Source organism: Macroventuria anomochaeta (assembly GCF_010093625.1).
Source record: "Macroventuria anomochaeta strain CBS 525.71 unplaced genomic scaffold BU25scaffold_46, whole genome shotgun sequence".
NCBI classification, from domain to species: Eukaryota; Fungi; Ascomycota; class Dothideomycetes; order Pleosporales; family Didymellaceae; genus Macroventuria; species Macroventuria anomochaeta.
This window is the reverse complement of record NW_022985407.1, coordinates 86,149-102,692: the sequence shown is the minus strand read 5'-3', so window position 1 is coordinate 102,692 and position 16,544 is coordinate 86,149. Positions and strand designations below refer to the sequence as shown.

The following is a 16,544-nucleotide window of genomic DNA, read 5'->3' as shown; positions in this document are numbered from 1 at the left end:
ATACCGAGAATTGCCGCCCCTCGCAACGCGCGACACCATCCCCGCAGCGCAGACGCGCATCATCGACGTCGCAGCGACAGGCTGTAATGAAAATTCCACCTGCATCTATTAAGGCTGAAATGAACCTCAATATGGCGTGTCTCCGCACTATTGCCGTTGGCGATTGAGCTTTACGGCGCACACTGCGAGCTTCTGTTGTGCTTCGCCGAACGACTCGCCCTTGCACATTGCAACTGCTGTAACGCTCTGCTTACACCAGCTACAGCGCAAGCGACATTTGCGCCATGACCGACTTTACCGATCACCTCAAGCCGGCTCACAACGGCACAGCGACTCTACAGGCCGAACGTGATGGCTCTGCGATAAACGTCGATGAGCTGGCAAGGCACCTGCTGTCTCGTGACGGCTTCTTGCAGCGACAAGAGAAGGTGCTCAGGGTCTTAAGTAGAGAGAAACTATTCAAGAAGGATCAGCAGCTCAATTTGTCGCGGCCTGAGCGGTATCATCTAGGCTTGGCAAGGGCAAAAGCAATACAGAGGATCATTCGCAGGGAAGGCTGGGATCACGCGGACTACAGTATGGCGGAATACCTGAACGACGAAATGTCGCCGTACTTTTTGCATATGTCTATGTTTGGTCAGGAAATTCCTTTTGCCTGTGCAACGTGGGCGCCAATCTGACACGGCCAGTTACCACCGTCCGCGAACAAGCTTCAGAGGAACAGCAAGCCTACTGGATGCCTAAGATCCTCAACTACGATATCATTGGCTGCTATGCGCAGACTGAACTCGGTCATGGAAGCAATGTGCGTGGACTGGAGACCACAGCGACATGGGATCCCAAGAGCAAAGAGTTTGAGATTCACAGCCCCTACCTGACCGCAAGTAAATGGTGGAACGGCTCCATGGGTCGAACAGCCACACATGCGGTACGTCATTTTGTACCACCACCAGGCACACAACTCTAGCTAATCACCGCCTTAGATCGTCATCGCACAGTTACTTTTGCCGACCAAAGACAACCCGACCGCCTACACTTCCCACGGCCCGCAAACATTCTTGCTGCAGATTCGGGACGCAAAGACTCACCAACCGCTCCCAGGCATAGCCGTAGGTGATATCGGCCCGAAATATGGCTATGCGTCCATGGACAACGGGTACATGCTGTTTGATCATCACCGCGTCCCGAAATCAGCAATGTTATCGCGTTACGCAGAGGTGTCTGACGAAGTCGGGACATTCACACGGCGCGGTCATCCGGCTGTTGTCTACGGATCCCTGACCTTCGTTCGTGGGCAAATCATCATGCATGCACGTCTTGTGCTGGCGCGCGCCGTGACAGTTGCAGTGAGGTACTGCAGCATTCGTCGCCAATTCTCTGACCGCGACGCCAAGTCACATGATGCTCCCGAGATGAAGGTCCTTGACTACCCAACAGTACAAATTCGTATTCTTCCCCTACTTGCCACGACTTTTGCCCTGCACTACACAGGAGAGTATTTTTACAAACTGTACCACGAGTCTCGCTCAACAATCGAGAAAGGCGACTTTGGGCCTTTGGCAGAACTTCACAGCATCTCCTCGGGTCTGAAGTCACTATGCACAACACTCGCAGCAGATGGCATCGAGACCTGCCGGCGAGCAATGGGTGGCCACGGCTTTGGGGGTGGCAGCGGTCTCATAGGGTTGAATTCCGACTACCTCTCGAAGCCAACCGTAGAAGGAGACAACTGGATGATCACACAGCAGGTCGCAGCTTACCTGATCAAGATGATGCAACACTGTGTAGAGAACCCCGACGCTCCTTCTAAGGACTCGACAGATGAGCTTTTCAAGCACTATCTGGAGAATAAGGACCACAGGATCCCAGAATCGTATCTCAATACCAGTTCTGGAGGTATTGATGATACGAGCATCGTCTCAATCTTCCAGTGGCGTGCTGCTGCTCTCAGCTACGCCGCTTACCAGCACCGCGTTGTGCAGAAGAAACCTTGGACAAAGATGATGATCCAATTACACGCCCTTTCTCGCGCGTACTCTGAGCAAATCTTGGTAACCAATTTTCACAATGCGCTCACGTCTGCCGCGCAAACACCACTGTCAAGTCCTACTCCGGAAGTACTCAGGATCTGCTTCCGTCTCTTCGCTCTACATACAATGGAGCAATCTTCCACCTCTTTCATTCTCACCACATCCATCTCACATTCTTCCCTCTCTACGCTCCCCGACTACATCCTGACCCTGATGACGCAACTTCGCCCGCACGCTGTCAAGTTTGTGGATACATGGTCGATACCTGATTTCCTGCTTGACTCAGCATTGGGCAGATATGACGGGAAAGTATACGAGGAGTTGTTTGACATGGCACATCGCAAGAACCCGCTCAACAAGGTGTTGTTCAATCCAGATTACAGGAGTGAGGAGATTGTGCTGGGGAGTGGAGATGGTGGACGGTATCTGCTTGCGAAATTATAGAAGAGGGAGGGCCTTACAACTTTGACAAAGCCATGATGTATCACTCCTTAATTGCTATGAAGACCTTTCTTAGCAATCCGAAAGCACTTCGTACGCTTAAATACACGAAACTATCATAGCCATAAAAGTTACCACAGAAGGACTTCCTCCTCCACATCTCAACGGAATATCACCATTAGCTTTTTACGCTTGCACAGAGACTTCAGAACTGCTAACAAGCTGTCTGTCCTCCCATTCTTCTGAATGATGCAGCAGCACGATGCGCTCCACATTTGGGAATGTACGCGCCAGCGCACCCTTGTCCATCTTAGGAAACGAACGTCTGCCAATGTACTCGCAATACGCCGAACCCAGTTCCAGTGCCAGCAGCTTGGCACGTTCCTGCGCTCTTATGACACTGAGAATCTGGCGTGTCCTGACGGGATTGATCATGTGTAGCCTGGAGTACAAATCGAGAAATTGCTGCGTCTCTTTGCGGATCTGTGCGCATATCTGGTTCAATGCGTGGCCAATTTTGACAACCTGGAGGCTGTCGGTCTGTGTTGGCTGGAGGCTCGCTGTGTTAAGAGCGAAGGCGAAGATCGCGTTGCATTCCGCAGCAGTAAGGCGCAGTAGGCGTGACTCGACCTGATTGCGCTGTGTACTGATTTGGTCAGATCGAGGTCAAGGGCAAGTGCTTGCGACAGTACATACGTATAAGACGTTGCATCTGCAGCACTGTGACAGTCGTACATGTCCGCCATCGGTGGTGATAATTTTTTCTACAGGTAATGGTGGGAGGAGAGTGTAGATAGATTGGAGTGGGCCCGATCGGGAGTCACAGTTCATGAGAGGTCACTAGCATTGCGCACATTCACCTTCATACAACGCGACTACTTCCAATCCCAAATCTCAACGTCATCGCTAGAGCCCCCTGAGATGGTTTAGGCACTAAAATGAGATTACAGAAAGTCAAAGTAACACAGAGCTGTGTGTGCGCGATCTATGGTATGTTGCGTCCACTCTTCAAGGTGAGCGAAGTAGACATGTTCAAAGATGTCAGATGTGTACGACTTTTTCTTGGCGACCTGCTTGGGATCAGGCTCCTTGCGCTCCTCAAGGTCAATAGCTAAGGCAAAATGAAAGCCCAGAATGTCAAGGGCCGAACTGGTATCAGACCGGTGACTTCAGAATCTGCAATCTCACACCATAAGTTTGTTAGAAAGTTGTAACGAATTATTGGGGGGATGATCTTATCGCTGCCTCTGAGTTACCGGTCCACTTATTTGTTTTGATGGTTAATTGGGGAGTGTATATAGTGTAGATCAGTGTAGAATGACCTGAAATGTCTTGTATCCGCACTGCACAAGGGCTACGCTGTTATGTGGCGATGTGGGACCGCTGGTAGAATACGATGGAACACTGCGCTGATTTTCTATCCAGCTAGGAGAAGATGACTGTATCCCTGACCTGTAACACACTAAACTAGGGTAGTCTGCTACAGGTATAGTCAGACCTTGTACGGACCAATTTATACTGCAACATCTTAGAAGTACTCCACACCCCCTCCTTTGCTACGATCACTTCAGACTAAAGTATCTTCACTGCATACACTCTTCGATAGATAACGATTGCGCGTGATCCCTTGCAAGGAATAGCAGATCTCAGCCATTGATCAAGGCGGCCGGAGGCCTTCCGCATGTTCAACTCTGCTCAGATTGTAGAAATCATTCGCTCTCGTGGGTCTTCCCGGCATCCAGTATGTAGCATATTCACGTATCCGCCTAAAGATTTGCTACTTCAACATTGTTGATGGAGGCAGAAGGGAGTTTGTACTTTGTCGCAGTCTCCGTGTGAGAGATTCTCCAAGAAACCTACACACCACGATAACCTTTCACAATTACAACATGTGTGGACCTTGCAACCCTCATGGCAATTGTTGATCCGGGCGATACTCTACATTGTCCACTTTGACAAAATCACAGGGTTGACGGAAACTTTCGTTCCTTATGTTTTTGAGCATGGGTAATATTGAACTCATCGCTCATTATGTGAATTAGACTGATCAACAAACCTAGAGGTATTCAGTGCGCTCAAGCTTTGCATCATCATCTGTTACCTTAATTTCGTTTAACCCATCTTCCGAATTACTCGCTGGTATGACGCGCCTCAACCCTACAAGCGGAGTTACTATTCTCGACGTCGAAAATAAAGTCCGGAGGTATTCAACATCTCAAGTTTGCTTGGGTCACAAAAATCTTAGTCTTCCTAAGGTTACCACTGCTCAGATTTGTGGTTTTTCCAGGAATATTCGCAATTCCAATATCCTTTGATGATGGCTGAAGGGAGTCAATTCATCATCATCTACTTTTGAGATCATCATCTTCCCGCGATCTTGGGGAGGTATTCTGCATTCTCGGATTCACGACATCTCAGCATTCCGGATGCTAGGACCTGAACCTGGAGGTGCCTAACACATTCTATCCAGTCAGGATGTAAGACATGATCCGGTGCCACTGATTTTCTCACTGTGCACAAGTTTCGATATCCCTGCAGTATCTTCGATCATCTGGGAAATTTGACGATGCCGGATTTTGGAGAGGAAGCCTGGAGGCACACAACAAATTCAACTCTGCGAATCTGACAAAAATGCACGTCACTACTCAATTTGCACAATCCGTCGATGCACCCTTGGGCGTATCATTGCAATTCACAGACGTTTCCCATCTTTGAGTCAATCCCAAAGTGGCGCGCCACAGGCGAGAGAAGGATAGAGCTAAAAATTGCGCCATGGCTTCGATCGAGCACATGTGTGGATGGCAGGCGCAAGAGGTTCTCAGGCATTTCAACATCCCGCACATCCGCGACCTCTCGTTTTCGCTTTATAGCTTATGTCTTGTGAATATGCACAATAGACCAGGCTAGAGGTAGTCACTGAAGACGAACGGCTAGATACAGACCTAGTAGTCGAAAGCAGATCAATTAACGATAAGTTTCAGAGTCTCGTTAGTGTGGCTGACCATCTGTCGCTGCGCCAGATGCGGCAGTGCCCAGACGCCAACGTATCTTTCAAGCATCCGACTTTCTCGAAGATGAAGATAATACTGATATCTGGGCTAATGCGGATGCCAAGAGACTGGATGTCGTCTTGAACAGATGTCGGAGTAAAGCGTAGCCTAGAGGTCTTCAGGTTATGATCACATCAGTCGAAGACCCCGGAACCACTACTCGCACCAGAATGCACGGGAAGGGCGCTGGAGAGTCCATTGGTAGTGATGTTCTCATTTCTACGTAGGTTGGATTCTATGAACCGTCCTTGATGTCTCGAAGGCTACCCCTGGAGATGTCCAATGCTATACCAGCTGACCATGTATGCTTACATCCATCAGTCTTGACAACCCATGTCCCATACCCCATTCCTCACTCCATACTCGCGATTCTGTCCATGTCCAAGCGAGCAACCCACCAACCCACCTTGAAGGTCTTCAGATGATCATACCGATCCTTGCTTCAAGAGTGCCTCGGGGCCGCGTTCGCGTGAGCTGACGCCGAGTTGCCCGCTGCGATTCTCGACAGTTGGGTTTCGCAATTGCCACACAGCGGCCTGGCGGCAGTTGAGGGGCCAACATCCGGGATATGCAGACTCTGTGGACACCTTGATGGCTCCAAACAGCCTTGAGCACGCTGCTTGCCCTTGCCGAGCACCGCTTCCTGGCTGCGATTCGCGTCAACGTCATCAAAATGCAGCTCTGCTTCGGCTGTGTTCAACACACCCGTACTTCTGTGCGAGTCAAAATCACCGGACCCTCTCTTTAGCCATTCCGGTGTAGAGGGCCTCCTGAGGGATTCACGCTGGCTAGTGCCGACTTCTCCATCGCCATGTAGATATCTGACAGCTTTACTCAGCTTTGGACTGGCATGTCTGAAAAGTTGGATACCCGCGGAAGCATTCGGGGCATCTGTGTCTACGGCAGGGGCGTCTGTTGCGGAATCCTGGAGGTTGTCCGGGGTCTTTGGAACAAGGAAGTCAAGACGGGCTGAGGTCCAATACCATACAAGTAGCCAAATGACGATACAAACCCACACCGCCAGACTCCAGGGTGCGTTATCCCAAGTGACCGGTAATTCGGAAGGGAAGTTGACGAATACGAAGAACCAAAGGCAGCAGCCGAATGCGAACCAGTTGACAGCCAGTTTCAATGGTTTGAAGCTGCTCGGACGAAGCTTGACCGTGGAGGTAGTTGCACAGATTTCCCGTATGCGATAGAAGAGCAAGGTCCCGATGCAGAGGAGGTGAGAGGTGAGGGTGCATAGAGCACCAAGTCGGCGCATGTGCTCGAAAACAATACGATAGTCTCGCAGAAGACACAATGCGCCAGCGCCTGCTGTCAGTATCGCAACTACGACCAGTGCATTTCGGGGTGCGGGAGATCTGTCGGTTTCATCTATGAAGTTCAGGCCCTTCGTTTCTGAGCTCCTGCCGATCGCCATGAGCTGGCGAGAGATACTTGCCAAAAGCGTTATACTGCGCATGACGAACAGCATGAGCAGTATTGCCGATAGGAAGTAGGTCAAGGGAACCTGGGTTGTTTCGAGCATGGCCACAGCGAAGTCCCGAAGCGTGAGCATTTCGTTCCGGCCGATACAGATCGCAATGACCATCAAGATCATGAAAGCCATGAATACCTCCAGGAGGTACGATACGTGCATAGTCCAGGGGATGAGGACGGCTGCGTCTACGATTTCCTCCGAGATGTGCGCGACGAACCCACATCCTAGGAGCGGCTGCACAAGGACACCTGTTGAGACGAAACCTGAAACTGCACCTTTCCATCCAGACGTGCTGTCAAAATGACGGAAGGCCTCCTAGACCGTCAAGCTCAGCCCGATTGTTGTGTGGCAGATGACCGGAATAGCGACAACGAAGAGCAAGAACCCGAGCCAGTGGCTAACGACGAAACATCTGTGCAAAGCTGGGAGGTATTTGGCGTGTTTCCAATTGGCAATCAGAGCGACGATGGTCGCGATACCAACGGTCACAGGCAGTGCCCAAGGCACCCTGAGGTAGTTCTTTGGCTCTTCCAAGGCGTAGACGAATTTCGACCATTTTCCAGCAAGGGTGAAGAGGAACATAGCGACGTCTGAGGTGAATATCATGTTGACAATCAGGTTGATTCCCATACCAAGTAGACTCATCCACGCGCAGAGCCAGCTCATTTGGTGCGGCAGGCTGGAGGTAGTTCGGGACTTCTGAAGCGCGGCAACCCAGTAAAAAGGTCCAGCATACGTGGGATAGAGCCGGGCCATATCAGCTAAGCTGAATGTGATGAGGTAGTACCCAAAAGCAGTGCCGAGAAACGCTGTAAGAACGCCGCCGATGCCGCCGTTAGGTAGTGCCAGGGCGAACAAGAGGAGGATCTGCTCCCAGATGGCCAAGTTCATGGATCCAAACCCGAGGAGTGCGAACGAGGGAATGTATTGCAAGGTCCGTCTGAAGCTGCGCTCGAACTGTTGAGGAAGGCTCATCCGTTCGCGGTCCTCTTGATCGCGCTTGGAGTTGTTGACCTCTGCCGCGTTGAGTGGAGCGATTGATGTGTTGCGCCCTCTCTGCTCCTCTCGCCACTGTTGCGGGTTGAATGTGGGAACTCCGACCGAGTTAAAGCTGATTGGTCCCTGTGGGTCTGACGGACCTGGGAGAGGATGTGCTCTCGATGTCTCTAGGCGCTGTCGCCAGCCTGTCGTGTTGCGATTGGAGTATGATGCAGGTTGTCCTTGATCTGTCGATGGCACATGGTCGATGAGTCCACCGCTCGGGCCCCAGCGAGTAGGTTGAGCGTCAGCAACAGGCCGATCTGCTTGTCCGAGAGCGTTTCTCCAAGTGTTCTCGTTGTAGTTGGAGTATGAGGCATCTCGACTTACTGGGTTCGCAGGTACAAGATCGATAAGTGGGGTATGGCCTACAGGAGATTGACTTTGCGGTAGCCTGAAGGTAGTCATGGTATTATCGTACAAATACAGCGGGTGATAACGAATAGAACAACCGGCTGGATGAATGCTGGTGCTGAAGAGGATTCGCCGCACGAGTTATGAAAGGTCTGCTACGTGGGGTGGAAGTCGCGTTTGCTTTGGCGTGTTTGGGCGGTAACGTAGCGCGCTGGGTAAAGCTCAAGGAGCAGGCGCGCCTTCACCTCCCCTTCACCATCCCGCATAAACGTCGCCGCGCCAATCGAGCGGAAAAGACACAGTTAAGGAGATACCTCTGCTCCAACTATCGGCACGCCCAGCTTCACTTCATCGCTCAAGGTCGTGCTTGCTTCGTTTGAGCTTCTAATCCCTACCACCACCCTTGTTGACAATTTTGACGGTGACCGCTTTGTCTCGCCCGCATACCATGGCTATATATCCCGGTTATCCGGGACTCAAGGTCTAAAATGTTTCGGATGGCGAAGCGCTTCAGGAGTTCGACAGCGACGGCAAGAAGCCAAAGCCGAAGACTGTGTCAAAATATGTTGAAGCTCGCTCAGGATCTCCGTTTGCCATCAAGTACACGATTCCTGGCCTACTCTTCGCTGAAAACAGCTTTAAAGTTACCATCGAGCTCGATGGCGAGAAGACGCGGATGACGAACCACGACTGTAAATACTACCACGAGGGCGGTACCGACAAATTTTATAGTTCCAGTGCTGGGTCCGTTGATGATGACATGACATGGCACATTGCCTCCCTCGGTCAAATTAAGATTCTCGTCTATGCGGCCACAAACATACGTGCACAAGAGCCTACGAACTTGATGCCTACTTTACGAGTTTGATGCAATCTCAGAAAATGCTCTGAAAGGTTCAGCGGTCTCGCACGCGATAAGGTGAGTCAATCGAAGACGACTGGCCGCCAAGGACTTGTCTTGAACAACAGCCTCGATCCTTTAAAACCGTCGGGCAGGAATTCTGGGTGTCAGGCCGACTATCTGCACGGCAAGAAGCATCCAATCGCTGTGTTCAAGTTCAAGTATCGATCCCTGCATAAGTACAATTCAATGTTTCCGTATTTCCACCGGAGCTTTCGTTAAGGGATACTGATCATTGTGGGATGCACTAAAAGCACTGTGTATCATTCCACGCACACCGAGTCCGTCACCGTTAGAAGAGCGTCCCGCTGAAGAGATCAACGCGTCCGAGCTTATACAGCTGCTGAATCAATATCGGGTAAGCTGCAGATTCTGAGATGAGGCTGAGTATGTTGACGATCGTCAAGGCGAAGGGGGTCGAGAACCAAAGGCTCAAGCGAGAGCACAGCACAGCCGCCAAGCGGGAGTGCGAGGTCGTGGACCTAGGCTCTGATGATGACATCGTGGTCATTGAGGAGAGAAGTGATAAGCGTCACTGCCAGCCTTCCACGCCCGGCTAAGTCATTGTGCTTGACTGAAGCGTTCAGGGTACACATCCCAATTATAAGGGAAAGACGGACTTGTTAAGAACGCAAAGGAGCAAAAGCTGACCAGAAGCGGACAGTTTGCGTGGTTGGAGCATCCGTACCGCACTCGTTGAGAGCACAATGAGCTGAGGGATATTCTTGTGACGTCTGCGCAATACAATTGTGTTGAGCAAACCACGAATCGGCCATATAGATCGATACAGTCTTGCAAGCGCAAAGATAGTTGATAACCTGCCGAATGTCAGTCCACTCAACATGGGAATCCACCCTGATCAACCTAAGCTCACAGTAGCTGTCATCGTCAACGGTGAACCGCTGGAAGAGTAACCTTTTGAGGAGCCTGAGCCGTCCCGTGAGACAGTAACGGAGTACGTGCAGGCTACATCGAACGAACTGCTCGGTGTCGATGTACATATTCCACCCTCACTCTTCGAACAGAACGGCGTCGTGGTCAGCACGAAGATCGACGGAACGGTAATGCGCAAGGTATCTCTACGCCAATACGAGCACCGTCGCGAAGGATACACCAATCTGATCGAAGCGAGTGCCTTAGGCATCGACGGAGAGAACATGGAGCAGCCTTTTCGCTTCCGTGAACTGAACACTTGTAAGTCCTTGCGATCTCGTTCAACTATCGCCTGACACCGGAGCGCAGACGAAAGCGCGGCTATCATTGACGACAGCCTGCCGCAAGAGGTCGCTAGAATGGGTACGATCTCGGTACTGTCTTACCGCATAACCAATATGCGTATGACCACAATGCCTGACCGTGAGCCAAGCTTGAAAGACATTGGCTCTTTACCAGAAAAGGTCTTGAAGGGCTCGTCAGCTTCGCACACTGTCAAGTATGTTGCTCATTGGTGCTTGGATGCAAATCTCAGGACTGGTCCATAAGCAGCCCTGTCCGATGGCGATAGAACTGTGCGTTGAAGCTGCGGATCAATGGTCCGGAAAGGCAATGTAGCTGATCAATTCTTCCCAACGTAGAAGATCAATGTGGTCTCGAAATGTTGGGGACGAAAATTCATTAGCGATTGTTTCGGCAGAGGTGAGGTTACAAGAGTCTGTACTAATCTTGTAAGAGTGGTTCTGCAAGCCTGTGTTCAACGAAGCACCGCAGAACAAGCTTTCTGGCCCCACATGCCCGCCTAGCGCCAATGTAGCCGCACGGGAAGACATCACATCGACATCATACCTCTAACCTCCAATCATCTTACACTCACGGAGATAACGCGAACGATTTGAGATGTTTCAACGCAGAGTACGCCGGACAGAATGCCAATGGAACTGGCAGGACCCTGACAGATGATGTTTTGGAAGCACACAACATTCGTCATGAGCGAGTGCCACCGTTAACGTTGCTTCCGAGCGCGCCGATAGCTCACCTCAGTACAAGTAGATCAATTGAGCGCGATACTTCTCAGTATTAACCAGAGACATCTCCGTGCCCCTTTCTTGTTCCCCGATTGCACCTACAAGCACCGCATCAAACTAGATAGCTCTCAACCGCCATCATGGACCCCAACAACGCCAACTCCAAGATCCGCAAGACACCGCAATATGCGATGTACCAGCGAAAGAACTTCTGGAAGATCAATGACGGCGAGACACCGCTGTTCAACACTGGTACACTCCCAATTTCCTACATGCACTCCACATACCACGACTTGGATGTGTACTGACAACCTGCAGACCCAGGCAAACTCGAAGAACAAGCCAAAGCCAAGCTCACCCAGAACGGCTGGTACTACGCCTCGTCCAACGCGGGGCAATCGCACACGCACACGGCGAACCGACAAGCCTTCTACCGCCACCGCATCATCCCGCGCATGCTCGTCGACACGAACAAGCGCGACACTAAGACGAGCATCTTCGGCCACGAGGTAAACGCACCCATTGGCTTTGCGCCCGTTGGTATTAACAAGATCTACCACCCATCTGGCGAACGCCCCGTCGCTTCGGCCGCAGGCGGTCTTGGTCTGCCCTACGCGCTCTCAACAGCTGGCTCGCAACCCATTGAGGATGTGGGCAAAGCGAACGATGAGGGCGCTGCGAAGAGCAAAGACGGCAGCGGTTCAGCAGTCCGCTTCTTTCAGCTGTACATGCCTCACGACGACGAGCTCACTCGCTCGCTTCTCCAACGCGCCGTCGACTCTGGCTTTACAGCCTGTATTCTAACGCTTGATACATGGCAGCTTGGGTGGCGCCACGACGATGTCGCGACCTCCAATTATGCGTTCTACCACGGCATTGGCGCCGACTTGGGGCTCTCTGACCCCGTATTCCAGCAGCGCCTGAAAGAAGCCAACATAGACCCAAAGACGCAACCCAACGAAGCAGGCGCCATGTGGATCGACAATGTCTGGCACGGGAGAGCGCATACATGGGAGAAGGCACAGTGGGCCATGAAGCTGTGGAAGGAGTTGAGCGGCGGTAAACCATTCTGCCTCAAGGGTATCCAGAGCGTGGACGACGCAAAGAAGAGCGTCGAGTACGGCTTCGACGGCATCGTAGTGTCCAACCACGCTGGGCGACAGGTTGATGGCGCGGTTGCGAGTCTCGATGCGCTGGAGAGGATTGTAGACGGTAAGTCCTTCCCCTCTCGTAATTTAGTGTGAAATGCTGATGTGAATGTAGCGGTGGGAGATAGAACATACATTATGTACGACTCGGGCGTGCGCTCCGCCAGCGACGTCTTCAAGGCTCTCGCGCTCGGCGCGCAATTTGTATGGGTGGGAAGACTGTGGATCTGGGGCCTTAGCATCATGGGTGAGACGGGCGTGGACCACGTCATTAGAAGTTTGTTGGCAGACTTGGATATCCTTATGAACGTTGGAGGCTACACGTCGATCGAGGAGATCAAGAAGGCGGGGAGGAGTGCGTTGGAGAGTGGGGAGAAGAATTACTCGCTGTTGCCATTTACGAGCAAGTTGTAGTTCAGTTGCAGACAGAAGGCAACAAGTCAGTAGGCACAGATGTTTCTGCACTGTTGAACGTACCTGTATTGTGAAATCTGTGTGTGCGTGAGAGACATTGAGAGTGGGCATCGCGAAGTCTGCACATATTTGCTGTTTCTCACGTTGGACGGCTACGTGAAAATCATATAATAAATCACCACACAACGTTGCAGCATCTTATGAGTCTGAAACGAAGAAGCCTCCGTGTTCTGATGTGAGAGTACAGTTTCTCTTCGGGTGATGGTGCAGATTCGGTCGGTTCGACGTGATGTAGGCCGAAATCAACGTTGAGTCGTTGCTACAACATGCCACAACGTCCATCGCAATGATGTCCAGACTTGCACACTATAGTCTACTCGTCTAAGACCATACTGAATTATCGCTCAGCCGTAGGCAATGGAAGAAGAGTAAGTGTTCGCAGTGAACGTTGCCACTTAAGGCACGTCTCACAGCGAAGCCCTCCCGGACCGACCTTGACACGAGCAACACATCACATTACGGTCGCAAGAGAGGGGCTGAATCGAAAAAATAGGTAAGCTAGCGGATGGCGACAGGGTATGACGCCAGGTATCTTTGATCGTGACTTTGACACTGCCCATTTTCGTATCTTCGTAACCTCGTCCAACAGACAAATGAACCGCTCGCAATCATGGTATGAAAGACATTACTCGACCGTAACCAGTTACAGAACTATTTCTCGCTCGCAGCTGTTTCCAGCTTCGTCTTCTCGCCGGTCGTGTCCTTGTCTTCAGACTTCTCGGTCGCGACGGATGAGGGCGACTCGGTCACCTCGGTGGTATTGGGCCCCGGGGTTCCCTCGCGCTTCGCGTCGTCTTTGCTGAACTTGTTGACCTGGGAATCGAGGTCTTTCTCTTCGTCGTCGTTGTCGAACATTTCGTTGTCTGCGCCGTCGGTTTCAATTTCAGTGCCATCGCCTAACAGAATGATGCGGCCACCCGTACCGGTACTCGGACTAAACCGGTGGTCAAGATCCATGTCATGCTCATCGGGGCTATCGTCAATGCGGTGATGGACTCCCGGGCCGCGGAACTCGGCTGCATTGATGAATTAGAATTGAATTAATCTTCAGCCTCAGAGGCCGGCGGAGCTGGATCTTCAGACTTGCCGTACTCTGGCGGCGCACATGGGCCCTCTCCATTTGCAACCCTCTTTGCGATATCCTCGTACCACTGCTCCTTGGTGCGTCCCTGGAGCAGACCAACAATGGTGATGGTCATGTTGTCGCAGCCAACACCTCCAGTGTCGCTGTTGGAAGCCAAGCAGTTGTCCATCATGTTCTCGCAGATAGAGGCGAGGTCCTGCTTTGCCACAATTCCGCGCCTAACGAACTCGATGACGGCTTGAGAGGATTGTACATCCCAGATGCCTGTGCGAGTTAGCCAAAGACCCCATCGTGGGATTTCGATCGAACCTACCGTCGCAAGCAACAACGAGGAATTCGTCGTCGGCATTGATCTCGTGTATCTCAACGTCGGGAAATGCGGTAACGATCTGCTGCTCAGGCGGAAGATCGGCGCTCTTCTTGAACTCGAAGTCACCTATTGCGCGGGACAGGGCAAGGTTGCCGTTCACGCGGCCGAAGTCGACGAAACCTCCTGCGGCCTGGATACGTGCCTTCTCAGCTGGGAAACGTCAGCGCAACCTCTTGTCAACATTCAGTTCACTCACCCTCGTTCTGAGGCTTGTGGTCGAAAGAGAGCGGCTTTGCGCGGCCCTTTACACCCAAGACTGTACGCGAGTCGCCAGAGTTGGCCTGGCGGTGTCAGATTGCTGCCATAGAGACTCGTGTGCTGCCACTTACGACGTAGATCTTGTCCTTGGAGAGGATACCAACTGATGCTGTGCAGCCAGAGACCTCCTCCTCGTATCTTGGATCTGTTCCATGAGTCAGCCCGCCTGTCAGCAACCGGATAGAGACGCGTATGACATACCGCTCAGAATGGCCCTGTCAGTAGCGAGGAAGCCGTCCTGGAGAGCCTTTTTTATGTCGCCCTCCTTGAACGCCTCTTGTTTTGCTACGATCTCGTGCAGGTGCTCGCCTGTGTAGATGGCTACCTTGTCGCCGCCATGGCCGTCGTATACACCGAAGAATGCCAGTCGCTGGTCGGCCTCGGTAGGTTTGCCACCCTCAACTGCGGCCTGGAGGTCGAGGATGCAGGCGTGGGCATCCTCCATGCTGATGCGCCAGCCCTGCATCGAGGAGGTGCCGAAGATGAACGTCTCGCCATCGCCGGACTCTGATTTCTGGGAGAGTTGTTAGTATTTAAAAACACAGTATCAAGCCTGCGCATAGAACTATCGTTGTTGTGCAGTGTTTTAAAAACGCGGGGCGGGGGCGGGGCAGTTACGGGCGCCTACCTTGTCGACGACGGGCTCGGAGAGTGTCTGACCCATGATGCCTGGTGCCTATGAGGACCGCGGGGCAAAGAGGGAGGAGATGTGGAGGTGCAGCGAACGACGTTTTGCGTTCATGCAATTGTGAACCGTCACTCGAGTCCTGTGTGGGGTGGTTGGAAAAGGGCAAGCGCGGGCGGATGCAGATGTCTGAGGGTGTCGACGGTAAGGTGAAGGGAAACAGAGGGGGAAGGAGCGGGAAGGGAGAGAATTGCGTGTCTGGCTCGCTAAAGAGTAAACAGGTGCTGTTGGTGTTGAGGCGGAGTGACGCTCTCAATCTCTCGAGGCCCTCGACAGGCAGCGCGCTAGTGCTAGCTAGCTGCGAGAACCTGACGTGCCAGGTGGGCAGGGAGATGACGGCAACCTTGGGTGCATTTTCTGCGCGCCCACGGGACGGTGCTCTTCAGCAAATACGCGCCCGGCCTGTGAACAGCAGCCTGAGGTGGGCTTGCTTCATCGAAGGCGTCTTCGTAGCCTGATGTTCGTACACAGCTCGCGTGCCCTCGCACAGGGCTGAAAACTCAATTCGACCGACAGTTCCAAAATCGAGACCACCTGCCACCTTATCCCACTACTGCGGCTGACAGCACCGCCTCAGGTCCAGCCATCATTTCGACAATCCCTCCTTCCTCCCCTGTCTGCCTTTGTATCGTCAGCAACAGAGCGAGGCAAAATGCTTCCAATGTCGAGCTTACAGCTATACCCTAGTCATTGTCCTGTGTCAAAGGCAGCAACGGCCTGGCTGCCCCACATGCAGCTGTCCCACCAGTTTAGAGGCGTGTCTTGCAACTTCGTCATGGGTTGCTTTTGTGTCGCACAAGCCATTTGGACGGCAATTTCGGTCAAATGGCTGGAGGACAGGATCATTCATTTTTAAGCAGAGCTAACTGTTCAATATGGCAGATAGCAGGGGTAATTGGTGAGCAACTCCGAATGTTCTGTCGAACGTTTGTCAGGGTCCTGTCTGGCCACAGCAACGAGGGCAGAGGGTTGTGAGGCTACTTGGGTGCTCGTAGCATTGACGACAATCACAAGATGGCCTCATCTAGTATCTTGTGAAAGCCCCATAGCTTGAACACCGAATGCCTTCACATGCTCCACTTCACGACTCGTGTGTGGTCGCGCAGAAGCTCTTCAGAAGATTTCAATGTTTATCAGATCATCTTATCAACACACGTGAGCTGATTCAGCGACGAACCTCGGCATCGCAACGCTGTTCAGCTAACCTCTTCGAGCAACCATCCGGGGTCAACTGGACCCGCGGGGCGAGACACGGGGAGAGCGCAGA

The 16,544-nt window shown here is 52.2% G+C and overlaps 7 protein-coding genes across 7 annotated transcripts; 4 read left to right on the top strand and 3 right to left on the bottom strand.

The window, feature by feature from the left end:
• The first annotated feature begins 516 nt into the window (after positions 1–516).
• Positions 517–2,609, top strand: BU25DRAFT_402910 (acyl-CoA oxidase). Its single transcript, XM_033705057.1, has 3 exons — positions 517–636; positions 690–928; positions 984–2,609. Exons 1-3 carry the CDS (start codon positions 579–581, stop codon positions 2,472–2,474), a joined length of 1,788 nt encoding a protein of 595 aa, XP_033556437.1. The 5' UTR covers positions 517–578; the 3' UTR covers positions 2,475–2,609.
• A 48-nt stretch (positions 2,610–2,657) lies between these two features.
• BU25DRAFT_463004 (uncharacterized protein) lies at positions 2,658–3,217 on the bottom strand (the record flags this gene model as incomplete). The annotated part of the gene is made up of 2 exons (XM_033710566.1): positions 2,658–3,117; positions 3,168–3,217. 2 exons carry the CDS (start codon positions 3,215–3,217, stop codon positions 2,658–2,660), a joined length of 510 nt encoding a protein of 169 aa, XP_033556436.1.
• A 2,746-nt stretch (positions 3,218–5,963) lies between these two features.
• Positions 5,964–8,450, bottom strand: BU25DRAFT_452171 (uncharacterized protein; the record flags this gene model as incomplete). Its single annotated transcript, XM_033709784.1, has 2 exons — positions 5,964–7,319; positions 7,407–8,450. 2 exons carry the CDS (start codon positions 8,448–8,450, stop codon positions 5,964–5,966), a joined length of 2,400 nt encoding a protein of 799 aa, XP_033556435.1.
• Positions 8,451–10,139: 1,689 nt separating this feature from the next.
• BU25DRAFT_495177 (uncharacterized protein) lies at positions 10,140–10,947 on the top strand (the record flags this gene model as incomplete). The annotated part of the gene is made up of 3 exons (XM_033711837.1): positions 10,140–10,172; positions 10,221–10,491; positions 10,540–10,947. The coding sequence occupies 3 exons, from the start codon at positions 10,140–10,142 to the stop codon at positions 10,776–10,778; spliced, it is 543 nt and encodes a 180-aa protein (XP_033556434.1). The 3' UTR covers positions 10,779–10,947.
• Positions 10,948–11,084: 137 nt separating this feature from the next.
• Positions 11,085–12,880, top strand: BU25DRAFT_443288 (L-lactate dehydrogenase). Its single transcript, XM_033709351.1, has 3 exons — positions 11,085–11,510; positions 11,577–12,470; positions 12,522–12,880. Exons 1-3 carry the CDS (start codon positions 11,399–11,401, stop codon positions 12,818–12,820), a joined length of 1,305 nt encoding a protein of 434 aa, XP_033556433.1. The 5' UTR covers positions 11,085–11,398; the 3' UTR covers positions 12,821–12,880.
• Positions 12,881–13,531: 651 nt separating this feature from the next.
• Positions 13,532–15,256, bottom strand: BU25DRAFT_352621 (protein phosphatase-like protein 2c; the record flags this gene model as incomplete). The annotated part of the gene is made up of 7 exons (XM_033703417.1): positions 13,532–13,896; positions 13,986–14,228; positions 14,278–14,484; positions 14,531–14,615; positions 14,664–14,737; positions 14,794–15,106; positions 15,221–15,256. The coding sequence occupies 7 exons, from the start codon at positions 15,254–15,256 to the stop codon at positions 13,532–13,534; spliced, it is 1,323 nt and encodes a 440-aa protein (XP_033556432.1).
• On the top strand, positions 15,166–16,037 carry BU25DRAFT_213265 (uncharacterized protein). The gene has a single exon (XM_033701234.1). The coding sequence runs from the start codon at positions 15,271–15,273 to the stop codon at positions 15,733–15,735; it is 465 nt and encodes a 154-aa protein (XP_033556431.1). The 5' UTR covers positions 15,166–15,270; the 3' UTR covers positions 15,736–16,037.
• The last annotated feature ends 507 nt before the right edge of the window (positions 16,038–16,544 follow it).

What these genes read in the sequence shown, in the direction of transcription:
- BU25DRAFT_213265 (XM_033701234.1), top strand. Translation starts at nt 15,271, where the DNA reads ATGAGGACCGCGGGGCAAAGAGGGAGGAGATGTGGAGGTGCAGCGAAC.
- BU25DRAFT_443288 (XM_033709351.1), top strand. Translation starts at nt 11,399, where the DNA reads ATGGACCCCAACAACGCCAACTCCAAGATCCGCAAGACACCGCAATAT. An exon ending in GACACCGCTGTTCAACACTG is followed by an intron (nt 11,511 to 11,576) that starts GTACACTCCCAA and finishes GACAACCTGCAG; the next exon opens with ACCCAGGCAAACTCGAAGAA. An exon ending in GCTGGAGAGGATTGTAGACG is followed by an intron (nt 12,471 to 12,521) that starts GTAAGTCCTTCC and finishes ATGTGAATGTAG; the next exon opens with CGGTGGGAGATAGAACATAC.
- BU25DRAFT_402910 (XM_033705057.1), top strand. Translation starts at nt 579, where the DNA reads ATGGCGGAATACCTGAACGACGAAATGTCGCCGTACTTTTTGCATATG. An exon ending in TTTGCATATGTCTATGTTTG is followed by an intron (nt 637 to 689) that starts GTCAGGAAATTC and finishes TGACACGGCCAG; the next exon opens with TTACCACCGTCCGCGAACAA. An exon ending in GTCGAACAGCCACACATGCG is followed by an intron (nt 929 to 983) that starts GTACGTCATTTT and finishes TCACCGCCTTAG; the next exon opens with ATCGTCATCGCACAGTTACT.